Consider the following 15000-nt stretch of genomic DNA (forward strand, 5'->3'; position numbering starts at 1 on the left):
CACTCTTTTGCATTGGTTGGACATGTTTTGAATCCTCTTTATTAATCCAACGTTGAACATATGCATGATCACACATGACGATATAACATATGGGCAATGCAGCAGTCATAGGTGTAGGAAAGACATCTCGAGGCAGCCAGCAAAACAACCATAAACTGATAAATCTATTTTGACTGTACATATGGATGTTTGCTATAGAAAATGGATGTAAAGATTTTGGACATGTGATGTGGCTCTGCAACATATTCCACCTTAATTTTCAGCTATGAAGCAGACCGACATGTACAATTTTTTTTGCACCTTCTTTTCCCTTAAAACATACGATGCCATCTCTATTAGCAAGCTAAAAAGTTGTCTGACAACATAATTTCTTAGCAGTTTATATTAGATTGCATGCTCCACTTCCCTTTGACTGTACTGACAGTATAGAAGCAAGGCAATATTCCCCTGAAATCATCACAAAGTTTTGTATTACTGTACATATTTTAAATTAAGTGCATGCTAACTTCTGCTTGAAGGAAAATTGTGTTTTTTTATAAGGGTAACACTTGTACATGACATTTGTCCTGTTCTATTTTTGAGACAAGGATCACAGATGCATCATCATGCAGGCAAGATAAAGGGCATTACGGTTCAATGAGAATGAGGCTCGTTTTGATAAATTACTATACTTACTCTCTCCGAGACGGAGCACACTCATCGCCTAGCTTGCCCACGCTAATGGATCAAAATATGTCGCGTTTCTCCAATCTAAAGTTTAGCCTGCTTTAGTTTAGCAGTCAAAAAAGTTCAGGGTCTTATGCAATAGTCAATCTCTCTCTCTCTCTCTCTCTCTCTCTCTCTCTCTCTCTCTCTCTCTCTCTCTCTCTCTCTCTCTCTCTCTCTCTCTCTCTCTCTCTCTCTCTCTCGCTCTCTCATGGCAGAAATGTGTTCATTCTGTGCTGTGTGCGCTTACTCATAATTATGGAGGGTTCAATTAAGAGTCATGACTTCCACCCACCAGATTTCACCAACACGGGTGGCCTTGGTGCGGCGAGCATGAATTGCAGAGCACTTGAGATTCGCTCAGCAACACCTTTGAATGTGGGGAAAGCAGCTTTGCATTCGCAAGGCACTCCATGCCAAGGCTGCCTACCACTGAACGCCTGGGCGAAAGATTATTTCATGAAAATCTGTTGAGAGCTCTCAGGCTACAGTGTAGTACTTTGTTTTATGTAAACATGACGACATGATGTATTATGTTTCATTGTAGGAGATTAGGTTGTGCATGTTCTATTCTACAATATGTTTTACAACATACAGGACAACATTACACATGGGCTAAACTTTGATGGATAAATCCCTCTTGTAACTTAAATGAAGTGCAGAGTGCTTAACATGGCTCCCATATGGACCTACATTATGTGCACTGCAAAAAATTATTATAAAATAAATAAATACATTTTACTTGATCAGATTTTTTTTCCACTCATTTCAAGCAAATGTTCATAACATGAACATAAACATAAAATGCTTATAACAGCTATGAAAATATCACCAAGTAAAAATATGTAGACGGACGGACGTCTTAAACAAGTCTAAATAGTCTAACTAATACAGTCATGGGCAAAAGTATTGGCACCCCTTCAATTCTGTTAGAAAATACTCAATTTCTCCCAGAAAATGATTGCAATCACAAATTCTTTGTTAATATGTTCATTTGTTTTTCTTGCAATGAAAAAACACAAAAGAGAATGAAAAAAGTCAAATGGATGATCATTTTACACAAAACTTTTCTATGGGATTAGGGGGTGGACTCCTACATTATGCAGCAAAATTTGTTGATAATCTTCAGACTTCATAATTCCATGCACACGGTCAAGCAGTCCAGTGCCAGAGGCAGCAAAGGAACCTCAAAACATCAGGGAACCTCTGCCATGTTTGACTGTACGGACCGTATTCTTTTCTTTGAAGGCCTCAGTGTTTTCCTGTCAATTCAAATGAATGCAGGAAAAAAGGTGAGGCCTTCAAAGAAAATAACATGGTCCGTACAGTCAAACATGGCATAGGTTCCCTGATGTTTTGAGGTTGCTTTGCTGCCTCTGGCACTGGACTGCTTGACCGTGTGCATGAAATTATGAAGTTTAAAGACCATCAACAAATTTTGCAGCATAATGAAGGAGTCCACCCCCTAATCCCATAGAAAACCTGTGGAGAGATCTCACAATGATAGTTTGGAGAAAGCACCCTTCAAATCACCTCAAGCATGGTCTAAAAGTCCAGCAGAGTGTTGTAGGAAGCTCATTGATGGTTACCGCAAGTGGCTGTTCGCAGATATTTTGTCTAAAGGTTGTGCTACCAAGTATTAGGCTGAGGGTGTCAATACTTTTGTCCGGCCCATTTTTGGAGTTTTGTGTAAAATGATCATTCATTTGACGTTTTTTTTCATTCTCTTTTGTGTTTTTTCATTGCAAGAAAAACAAATGAAGATATTAATAACAAAGAATTTGTGATTGCAATCATTTTCTGGAAGAAATTGAGTATTTTCTAACAGAATTGAAGGGGTGCCAATACTTTTGGCCATGACTGTAGTTCTAACTTCTATTTCAAAAGTACTAGTTTTTAGGTGATTTTTACTTAAATTAAGATTGACTAAATGTTTTTACTTGAACATAGAAACATAAGCTTGCTACGACTTTCATTTTTTGCCGTTTGGAGTAAATAGCCTACCATACAATCCACTCTTTAAGCATATCAGCACCATGGACAGCAACCAAGCTAAACGCACAGCCGTAGAAAGAAGCAGTCAGTGAACCTAGTGAAACACGGCCTCTGGCTGGCACTTTGTTTTATGGTTTCTTTTCAATGTATATTCTTGTATCCACATACTGTATACTGTTGTACTTACACGGTACATACCTGAGCCGAAAAGGGTTTACTTTGTGCCACATACGAGAACAAATGTGCCACTTGAACACACAACTAATCTCTTGAAAGACTGTGTATGTTCTTTGGTGTTCTGAAATTTGTTCATTTTTCCATGTGTTTTGTTCTACAGACATAGACGAGTGTGCCACGCAGACACACACCTGCTGGAACGACTCGGTGTGTGTGAACTTGCCGGGTGGCTACGACTGCATGTGCACGGTGGGGCCTGAGTGCACCGGTGACTGCCCTCACGAGGACGGACTCAAGCGGAACGGGGACGAGTGGAGCCTAAGCCATGACCGCTGCTCAATGTGCTCCTGCAAGGTACACCACACTAGCCAGGCCGCCCCCTCCTAGTGACGCAACACCTTCAGCGTAGCAACTAGTCAGGTCAAGAGCAATGCAAGTACTTTCCGAGTTCCCGAGAATACGGGAAGTCCTTTCACTTTGTCTGGAAGCAAACAACCATAAGCAAACTAAGGGAGGCGGGTCAAACATGTTGTTTGGGAAATGTTAATTGTTATGCTCTTGGTCAGACCAAATCTCTAATCACCACACACACACACACACACACACACACACACACACACACACACACACACACACACACACACACACACACACACACACACACACACACACACACACACACACACACACACACACACACACGCGCACACAAAGCCAAGTATTACAGAATCACACGATTCAACCCCTTTGCAGTGTTATTATACAGTATAAGTATGCAATTGAATTGCGGTTGCCCTTTGTTAGTTGGCTGAACAAAATCTGCATACACACAGTATCCTCCTTCAAATATGCACTGCTATCCTGCCAAGGAGCAAACACAGTCAGTCATTTGCATATGCACACACACTCTCACACACGCCCTCACAGTGTGCTCACACACACACATGCACACAGACACACACGCACACACACGTGCACACACACACACACACACACACACACACACACACACACACACACACACACACACACACACACACACACACACACACACACTAAGCCAAGTACTTTGGGATACTGAGTCATATATTTTGCGAGAAGCTTCCTCCCACTCATGTTTACTCAACTAATCCCAGCAACTGTGTGTGTGTGCGTGTGCGTGTGCGTGTGCGTGTGCGTGTGCTTGTGCTGATTTCAAATTGGAAGACTCTGATCGGGTGTGTGTGTGTGTGTGTGTGTGTGTGTGTGTGTGTGTGTGTGTGTGTGTGTGTGTGTGTGTGTGTGTGTGTGTGTGTGTGTGTGTGTGTGTGTGTGAGAGAGTGAGAGACGGAGTGAGAGAGAGAGAGAGAGAGAGAGAGAGAGAGAGAGAGAGAGAGAGAGAGAGAGAGAGAGAGAGAGAGAAAGAGAGAGTAGTCACTGGCACTGGCCACTTCATTTCGTCTGCAAGTCCTATAATGGATGTGGAGTTCACCTGTGTCTGAAGTCCTAGAGAGGATGTGGAGTTCACCTGTGTCTGAAGTCCTAGAGAGAATGGGGAGTTCACCTGTGTCTGCCTGTGATCTCTCACACAGAATAGACAGAGAAGATGGTGTGAGCTTTTGGATGCCTTTAGCCCAATGATGCATTGCAGCGTTTATTTAGTACACTGCCTCCCAAATCACACCCACAGTGGACATAGACAATGGCGCACACTCAAGCACATACATACATACATACACAAATCCAGAGAGAGAGAGAGATAGACCCTGCTGGCTGTGAGCCTTAAATTAGGCATGCCACAGTGTGTGACCAACTGCACATACTTGCACAAGATCAATATGCACAGTACTGGTGGCATCATCCAGGGGAAAGACAGCGATACAGAAACCGAAAACACAGGCCCTGCCGTGGCCAACCGGTAGGGCACTCGTCTACCATGCGGCTGACCCGGTTTCGATTCCCGTCCCGGGTCCTTTGCCGACCCCTCCCCATCTCTCTCCCCATTCGCTTCCTGTCCACCTCTCGCACTATCCTGTCGAATAAAGTCGAAAAAGACCCGCCCAAAAAAGGAAAAAAAAACCTAAAAACACAGAGTGCAACTTCCTGGAGAAGGAGACGATACTGTTACTCCTACATTTGCACACTCCTTATCAAAGTGCAACATGGAAGCATGATCGTAGTCATGTTTGTATTTTCGGACAGGCTCAATGAGACGCTCTTGAAAAGTTGGCCACCAACGTTTTCACCAGAAGCACTCGCATGGAACTGGGCAGTCTTTTTTATGATCGCCCCCATAACAGCGATTTTGCAGATATTGCTCAGAATGCACACGTGTGGGTGTGGTATCTCCTGCGTGACGAAAGAACAACAAACGAGCTTGACTATGCCACACCACCAGATTGAATTTCAAAGGCTTAAACATAGATTCAGGTTGGCTTTTCTTTTGTAGAGGATTTTACATCATATTTTCTCTTTCTTTTTCTTTTCATCCCTTCTTTTTTCTCTTTCTTCCCTGTAGTGAGATTAGTGTCAGGCTGAATAAGCCAGCGTTGCTCCCCTGACAATTCAATGTGCTAGATCAGACAGCACAGATAGCAGCAACCTGCAGAGAGACACACTCTAAACACAACGCCCCCACACACCCTGCTCAAGCACACTTAATTGTAGGCTGGAACATAGGCACATAATGAGACATAACAAACACACACATACATACACACACACACACACACACACACACACACACACACACACACACACACACACACACACACACACACACACACACACACACACACACACACACACACACACACACACACACACACACAGAACAGTGGAGACAGAAACACAATATATTGGTTGGTACGGCTTTGTTCTTGGAGGACATGTAAAAATGTTTAGAGATCGATTTTAAAGGTGGTTGACTCTTGGGCTTAAGTTTAGTCTGGACAGCTATTAAAATTATATCGCCTTTTTCTCTGCATAATGGCGGGGCTCAGGATGCTGGAAAATGGAAAATAATATAATTCAGGTGCGCACCGGTCTGTTTTATAAGATGGCATAAAAAATACTGTCAGACATAAAATAATGCCAGTAAAATGATAAGTCATTCTTGAGGCCAGTGATGACAAAAAGTTTAACTATGTCTTAAGAACATTTCAATAAAATTCCCGTGCAGATAGTCTGACAGTTAATGTGGCCTAAATATATTTCTTAAACTTCTCGTGACTTCTTTTCGTTGTTGTCTTCACATAACACTACGAAACAATTCTGGTGGGCTACCAATAGCCTAAGCTCAAACCCACAACTTAACCTTAACCCCTAAAGAGGTTAGCCAGGCCACACCCTCCTAGTGACGCAACATTTTCTGCAATGCTTCTAGTCAGGCCAAGAGCAATGTAAATATAGTTTCTGATCTCCCGAAAAATCAGGAACTCCACCCAATTTGTCTGACACCTCAACCAGTGGCAAACCTAGGGAGGCGGGTCGACCATTCCGTTTGGGAAACATTAATTGTTATGCTCTTGGTCAGACCAAGTCTCGAAAAGATTTGAACGTCAATGATAATCAGGATATAAATAGGTGGCATTTTAGTGTGTTGCAATGACTTGGCTGCCCTTGTCGACCAGTAGCTCATATTGACACAACACCGCCATACATTAGACCTCAGACCTGCTGAGGAACCTTGATATAGACTAGGGCTTATTGATTATGCATTGGCATGTAGAGTTAGATTTTCAACACAATGTTGCAGAAAATTAGGAAGTTGACAGCTGAGTGTGAGCTCAGCTGAGAATGTGCTCTTGGGTCTGTTCATGTGTGTGTGTGTGTGTGTGTGTGTGTGTGTGTGTGTGTGTGTGTGTGTGTGTGTGTGTGTGTGTGTGTGTGTGTGTGTGTGTGTGTGTGTGTGTGCGTGTGCGTGCGTGTGATTGTGTGATTATCTGTGCGTGTTCATGCATATGTGTGCGTGCGCGTGCATGCATGAGTGTATGCATGCATGTGTGTGTTTGCGTGTGTGCGTTTGCGTGCATACATGCCTACGTGTGTGTATGTGTGTTTTCATGCTTGTGTGTGTCTGAACACAGTGAGCAGAGAATCGTATATGAGAGTGAGATAAAGCAGGCGGGCTCTTTTCCTGTATCCACTTTACGTCGGGTGAACGCCCCTTTAGGAGACCTTCGATCAGGAGACCTTCCCAGTCTTGAGGTGGAGAATAAATGGACTCCCATTAGCGCTGTAGATGGCGGTAGCGCACGTCTTGCGCAAACACCACAAAAAGAGAAGAAGAAGGAGGGACAACGCCCACTTAGGAGACCGAATTTTGAGCACACTCCTTTGCATTGGATGGGTGGGTTTTAACATATCTTTCTCTCTTATACGATTTTTGCAGTGAGTCTGTTGTCAACTCAGACTGTGCTCCAGTCTGCTCCATGCAAACTCGTAGGAATACCCAGAGTCCCTTGGTTCCGGCACCTCTGAAAGTCAAAACAGATCAAGTACAGAAATGTCTTTGTTTTACTGATGGTACTTGTTTTTGCTCATTTGCAGACTTTTCTGTTTAGGATGTGCCCTTCATCTACAGTAGTGTTTCTCAACAGGGGCAGTACAGCCCCCTAGGAGGAGCCCTAGGGGGGAGCCCTAGGGAGGCATTGAGGAGCCCTAGGGGGTCATTGAGAAGGATACAGCTGAATGGGGGCTTAGTTCCCATTTGGGGGACATAAGTCCATTTCATTTTTTAATACTAAGGGGGGCGTTATCATGAGGTTAAGGGGCGTTGGGAGGCTTGTGATGAGGCCAAGGGGGCGTTTGTTCTAAAAAGGTTGAGAACTACTGATTTACAGTAAGGCAAAAGTCTGTTTTGTTTTCAGTTGTGTTGGGTTGTATGGTGTTTTTGTGGTTCCCTGTGTGTGTCCTGGCGCTGTACTGAGATATTGTTCAGTCATTGTCATACATTGGTTTCCTTACTGTATCATCAACAAGCTTTTGTGTACGAAATTCCGAATTGACTGAATTTGAATTCAAATAATGCCATAATATGAACACTAGGTGGTGTCATTACCTTGAATTTCTTTGAATTTAAGCTACACCACCCATTGAGAGTACATAGAACACCACCACCTAGTGTTCATATTATGGCATTACTTTGAATTCATTCAATTCGGAATTTCGTGCAAGCCTGGTTGTTAGTTACAATAATAAGGCAATGCTGTTTCACCTGTGCAAATCAGCACGTACTGTACCGTATGTGCATAGTAGCCCGCAACACATTAGCACTATACCAGAGAGAGTAGAGAGAGAGAGGTTCCATTGGCCCATTGTTTCCTGGTTCTATAATGGCCCCCTTAGGCAGACCTAGGCAGACCTAAGGACTGTTCTATTCATTGTAGGAGCATTATGACACGCCCCTTGAGGCAGACCGGAACCTGGTCGCGTTAGGTGCCCATAGAAACCTATTATGTTGGCATATCTCTATTAAAGAATCTCTGACTATACACTATTCTGACATAGAGGTGAATCGTGAATCGTGAAATCGTGTACAAGATCGTCGAATCTGCAAAAGTGAGAAACCGTATAGATCGTCTTGCAGTAAGGATGTTTACTATCAGAATCAGACTGATGTCTACTTACATAGTGTTGTTGTCTTCACTTTTATTCTTTACATTATCGTATTCCGATTGTGCACTTTATGCTAATACCAAAATTGCAAGCATATAAAATGCTTGACTCTGTTTTTTTGGTTTTTTTGCATGTTTTCGATGGAAGATCGTAATTAAAAATCGGAATCGAGATTTTATGTTATAACATTTTTGCCGTATCGCCCACCCCTATTCTAACATCATCACTCCCCTTTAAACACTTACTGCCCTGTGTCTATGACTTTGCTGTGCATCAATGCACTCCTACAGCAGAGGTGTTGCAGGGTGATTGCAGTGGATTGCAGTAGTTAACTCAAGGCTTTCTCAATCATGTGGCATATGAGAACATATGCATTCACAGATGTGCAGGTGTGTCTTTGCATACCCAATGTGTGTGTGTGTGTGTGTGTGTGTGTGTGTGTGTGTGTGTGTGTGTGTGTGTGTGTGTGTGTGTGTGTGTGTGTGTGTGTGTGTGTGTGTGTGTGTATGTGTGTGTGTGTGTGTGTGTATGTGTATGTGTGTGTGTGTGTGTGTGTGTTTGTCGATGTGTATGTGTATGCATATGCGAGTGTGAGTGTGTGTGTGTGTGTGTGTGTGTGTGTGTGTGTGTGTGTGTGTGTGTGTGTGTGTGTGTGTGTGTGTGTGTGTGTGTGTGTGTGCGTGTGTGTATGCGCGCGTGCTTGCTTGCATTTGTGTGTGCGCTTGCGCACCAGTGTGTGCGTGTGTGTGCAGTGTTTCCCACAGAAAATTTTGAAACTATGGGGGCAGCCGGGATTTTTTTTTGGGGGGGGGGTGTCATTTCACACGGGCAAATTGGGGGGGGGTGGATGCGGCGTAAATGCAAAAGAAAACAATGAGTACATTATGACATTGGCGCATGGAGAAACTATAAGTTTCGTATAGGCCTATATTTCAGCCATTTAGTTTTGAGACATTACATAACATTTTACCCATGACATGTACTACATTACATACATGTAGTGCTACATTGTCATTGATTATATAAAAATGCAGTACAGTGAATCATTTCTGTTTACAACACACTGTCCTTCCTCCCTCTTGCAGGGGTCTATGCAATGAAAAAAAAACAAAAAAAAACAAAATAGAAGCACAGATAAGAATTTAGGAGCACTGTGAAATTGTTTAAGCACAGACAAAAAGGGTCTAAGAGAGTATGCTATGCCTTTTTCCCCACACACAGAGGCGTACTCATTCAACATGGGGTGCTGGTTACAGGGCCAGTTTTTCAAAATTCCTCCCAGTAAAAGGGCTGAACAACATATTACACATTTATGTCTATATTCACATTCATTACACATTCATTTCTATATGCAGCCCGATGTCTCCTCTGCTGTGTCAATGAAGGCCTGTCGCCTAACTCATTATCATACAACTTTTTTTAACATTTTCGGAAACTATGGCGGCCAAATTTAATCTATGGCGGTGCGCCATAGTTTCCTCAATGTATGGGAAACACTGGTGTGTGTGTGTGTGTGTGCATGCATGTATTCATGTTGAATAAGGAGGTGTAGTATTTACAAATATTTGTGTCCTTTGTTGCTTTAATCATTATTGGTTCTCCCTTATACGTAAATGGGTCAAATTAACGTGTGTGTTTGTGTGTATGCGCCTACATGTCCTTGTGTGTGTCCTTGTCCATGTGTGTGTGTGTGTGTGTGTGTGTGTGTGTGTGTGTGTGTGTGTGTGTGTGTGTGTGTGTGTGTGTGTGTGTGTGTGTGTGTGTGTGTGTGTCCAGGATGGGCGTGTGTTCTGCCGGCGGAAGGAGTGTGACTGCGAGGAGGCGGAGGTGGACCTGTTCTGCTGCCCGGAGTGTGACAGCCGCCTCAGCAGCCAGTGCCTCCACCAGAGCAGCCACACGCTCTACCGCAGCGGAGACACCTGGATATACAGCTGCCAGCAGTGCCGATGCCTGGTCAGTAGCTCTCTCTCATCTCTCTCTCTCTCTCTCTCTCTCTCTCTCTCTCTCTCTCTCTCTCTCTCTCTCTCTCTCTCTCTCTCTCTCTCTCATGCACACTCTCACACACACACACACACACTCATACAAACACACTCTCTCTCTCTCTCCCTTTCTCTCTGCATCTCTTGCTCTCTCTCTCCCTTGCTCTCCCCCTCTCCCCCTCTCCCTATAGCTACCAGCAGTGCCGATGCCTGGTCAGTAGCTCTCTCTCTCTCTCTCTCTCTCTCTCTCTCTCTCTCTCTCTCTCTCTCTCTCTCTCTCTCTCTCTCTCTCTCTCTCTCCCTTGCTCTCCCCCTCTCCCCCTCTCCCTATAGCTACCAGCAGTGCCGATGCCTGGTCAGTAGCTCTCTCTCTCTCTGTCGGTCTGTCTGTCTGTCTGTCTTTCTCTCTCTCTCTCTCTCTCTCTCTCTCTCTCTCTCTCTCTCCCTTGCTCTCCCCCTCTGTCTATAGCTGCCAGCAGTGCTGATGCCTGGTCAGTACTCGCCTCTGCATCTCTCTCTGTACTTCACTCTCTCTCTGTGTCTACCTCTAACCCCCCCCAACCCCCCCTCTCCGTCTCTCTGTCCTTCTAACTCCCCCACACCCCCTTGCTCTGGATCTATTGCTACCAGCAGCTGTCTGGCCATCTATCTTTCTCTCTCTCTCTCTCTCTCTCTCTCTCTCTCTCTCTCTCTCTCTCTCTCTCTCTCTCTCCCTCTCCCTCCCTCCCTCCCTCCCTCCCTCTCTCTCTCTCTCTCTCTCTCTTCCTCCCTCTCTTCCCTTCTCTTTTGTTCTTTATTGCCCTCTTTCTACCTCCTCTCCTGTCTGCCTGTCTTTCTTTTCATCTCCCTCTTTCCCCTGGGACCTACCTGGTCAGTCTCTCTCTCTCTCTCTCTCTCTCTCTCTCTCTCTCTCTCTCTCTCTCTCTCTCTCTCTCTCTCTCTCTCTCTCTCTCTCTCTCTCTACCCTGTTTATCTGCCTCATCCATCCTCAGTGGTTTTCTCCTGCTGATCGATTGTGGCAGTAGCAGGCAGGTCACTGGGCCTCCAGAATGGAATGAAAGACCCGCCCACCCCTACAGCCATTTCCTCCAAAACCATGTGCTCTCCCTCTCTCTCTCTAGGGGTTTTGGGAAATGGCACAGCAAAGGCAGTGTGTGTGTGTGTGTGTGTGTGTGTGTGTGTGTGTGTGTGTGTGTGTGTGTGTGTGTGTGTGTGTGTGTGTGTGTGTGTGTGTGTGTGTGTGTGTGTGTGTGTGTGTGTGGCTGGGTGTGGCTGGGTGTGTGGGTGTATTGTGATGTAGTGTAGGGTAGGATGTTGAAAGGTGATGTCATTCTTTTTTAATGTGTTTTCCCCTCAACGCCACATGACGGAAAATAGCAAAAGAGGTTACAGAGGTCTGAAAACATAGCACCACATGGGCCCAATAGGAAATTAATAAATAATTACCAGGAACTGGCCGTGAGGAAAACGCCAGGTCAGGTGTCTTTGTTGTGAGAAATATAGGGCGTGTTGTTGTTCTGGGTGTTGAAATATAGGGCGTTTTGTTGTTCTGGGCGTGTTGTAAGTTGGCCATGGAGCCACTGCAAGACCTCCACAGCCCACCAGAGGCTTTGGGGGACCAGCAGCACAATATTATGCTCCATGACCTTGTGGACAAGCAGCATAATATGCTCCATGACCTTGGCAGGCTCACACTTATTTGGCGCTGCTCAAGTTCAACACCAGATTCCATTACAGCCATGTCACTCTTAGCGCGTTCAGGCCAACTGAGAACCGTGCTGGAGCCCGTTCCCGCACCTAATCGCGAACCGACCGTCGCCACTGATATTTGCGTCCACGAACCGGAAAGTTGGTTCGCAATGCGAACCATAAAATACTAGGTTTTCTCCGTGAACCGTGACGACAGCGTGACCATCAGCAGGTTCATCCGGGTAACACAGTCACTGCGTAAAAAGTTCAGAGCCCGGTATGAACACAGGCGGTTCGCAGACAAGTACTTTAGTGCCGAACGTAACTGGTGCGGCCACCGACACCGGCTCCGTTCTGGTCAGCCTGAAAGCCCTATCTGTGTTTGTCCCATAAGCTCAAAACATGGTTTTCATACCACTCCTCCATACTGCTGTTGTAATTCCACTTACATTACTATAACTTCACTTAAATAAACAAGATTTTTGCCTTCAAATTCCGGTATAGCCGCCTGAGGAGTAAATCCACACGCAGCTCCCCCTACATTTCTGAAGCTTCCGTGCCAGGATTTTATTCTGTGCACGTCCATTCATGTAATTTCACTTACATTACTGTAATTTCACTTACACAGCTGAAAACATGTGCTTTGCCCCATCATTTTTTAAATTTCATTATTTCATTTAGACAGCCATATACAGTAAAGCTGTGTTAAATGAGCGGTTAATGTTTGTGGTTAACAGAGTAGAATGCAGATTTATATTATATGTATGTACCCTACACCTGTAATTCAATTACAGTATATGAACAAATGAATGAGGTTGCTAATTACTGTTTGGAGGATTGCACATGACTATCTATGTCAATGCTAAAAAATATTTCTCTTGCAAACCCTCTGCTGTAATTTTATATAATATGACTTTAACATGCAGCCATACACAGTAAAAGCTGTGTTAAATGAGCGATCAATGTTTGTGGTTAACAGAGTAGAATGCAGATTTATAAGATACTATGCGTATGTAAACCTGTATTTAAAATACAGTATATGAGCTAATTAATGAGGCAGCTAATTACCACATTACTGGTTGGAGGACTGCACACAACACAAGAGTTAAAACCATTTCTCTCACATACCTTCTCTGCCTCCATAACATGCCCTACCCAGGCAGCTGATAGATGGTGAGTGTAAAATCCATCCAGCAATGTAAAGTGGGCAGAACATTAATACACATCCTATTAGCTCCAAAGACACCAGATAAATCTTTCTGGAAGATAAGAGCCGGAAATATCCCCTGCCCTGCTGCCACAGGAAACCTGCTGCAGGGAATGAGATGTTGTCTTAGTGACAGGGGCACGGACAGTGTTAATAAGACCATGGTAGGGTAGCTAGCAGGCTCATCTCAGCTGTGCTCTGCTCAGCACAGACAAAGCTAAAGCTGATGCTTTTTTACTTTATCTAGGTTTTTTTATCGCTCCCTGCCCTGGCTTGCTCGGTGAGTGTGATGTCTTCTTCTTTGACGATGAGGCAGATTGACCTGTTACCCAGAGTTCTGTGTGGCCTCCACTGCTCTGGATGGTAATCGCGGCGGGCTGACAGCTTTGCAATTAATTTGGTAATAATGTTGGTGCGGAGGCATGGTGGTGTGGTGGTGTAGCAGTCGGTCCAGTCGGTACCAGTGTGGCGAAAATAACACTTTTAATTGCTCCAGGCCTCAGGTGACAGAGAGATGGGTGGAGAGAGAGAAAGGCAGAGATTGAAAGAATGACGGAAAGGGGGAGGGTGGCTGGCACAGTGTACTGTATCAAGGGCCACATCATGCTGTGGCAATGGCACGGGGTGAGGTGGGGAAAGGTGGGGAGAGTGCAGTGGGGAGCTATGATGTGGGTGGGGTGGAGTGGAGGGGGTTTGGGGAGATTTGTGATAAAGTCAGGGGCATCGCCAGACCTATTTTACAGGGGCACGTGCCTGGGTATTTATTTGCTGTGCCTCGGTATGCTTTTCACACACACAAAAAACAGCAATCTTGCTACCTTGGAATTTAGCTCATGTTTAGCATACGGAGTAATCTACAGAATGTGCACAAAATAACGCACATGCACTACTTGCAATAACATAATTCATTTACAAGCTTTTTGAGCAAACTGCTCACCATCTTGGACAATAAGGCGCACCCACTCTACAACACAATCATCCAACAAAAGAGTGTGTTCAGCTAGAGGCTGAGAGCACTGAAATTCAGGACTGACAGACTGGACTGACAGACTGAGAAAAGTCCTGGACTTTTCTGCATGATCACTTTATTTATTTATTTTATCTGCTTTTTTATTTTTATATTATTTTTACTTCTCTTTTTAATCTACAGAGCAAACTGGAAAAGGAATTTCCCCTTGGGTATAAATAAAGTTGAATCTAATCTAATCTAATCTAAAATAAATAACTGCAAAGAAATTAGTGTGCCTGCATTATCTCTCGGTGCCCTACTGTGCCCCTGTATAGCATTAGGTCAGCTGACACCCTGGATGAGGTGGAGAGGTGGAAAGGGGAGAGGCGGGTGAATTGCAAGTGTACTGGGGGCTTCCTTTCTCGCTCTGAGATGGGGATGAGGTCATGAGGAAAGGTAGCCTAGAAATCTAGACGCCCCTAGAGGCCGCAAATTGAATTTGTTCCCCGGTTTAGCTCGCTAGGCTAGAGGAAAGGGGTGTTGTTCTTTAGGTGGATTTGAGGTGAGGTGGAAAGGGCTTGTGTTATTTGATGAGGATTTGGGGATAAGGTGGAGAGAGGTTGAGTTGGGGGGATTTGATGGGTGCAGAGGGGGAGTCGTGTCGTTTTATCTGCTCATCCCAGCTCCTTACAGGGGTCAGT

General features: G+C 44.6%; 1 protein-coding gene across 1 annotated transcript in view; it reads left to right on the forward strand.

Annotated features, from left to right (window-relative positions):
* Window positions 1-15000, forward strand: part of LOC134439183 (protein kinase C-binding protein NELL1-like) — a 289261-nt gene that overhangs the window by 272624 nt on the left and 1637 nt on the right. The window contains exons 17-18 of the mRNA XM_063189062.1: window positions 3038-3231; window positions 10252-10428. Of these exons, the coding sequence (XP_063045132.1) occupies window positions 3038-3231; window positions 10252-10428 (371 nt within the window). The remainder of the gene's footprint in view (window positions 1-3037; window positions 3232-10251; window positions 10429-15000) is intronic.

This window comes from Engraulis encrasicolus, chromosome 22, assembly GCF_034702125.1.
Source record: "Engraulis encrasicolus isolate BLACKSEA-1 chromosome 22, IST_EnEncr_1.0, whole genome shotgun sequence".
NCBI classification, from domain to species: Eukaryota; Metazoa; Chordata; class Actinopteri; order Clupeiformes; family Engraulidae; genus Engraulis; species Engraulis encrasicolus.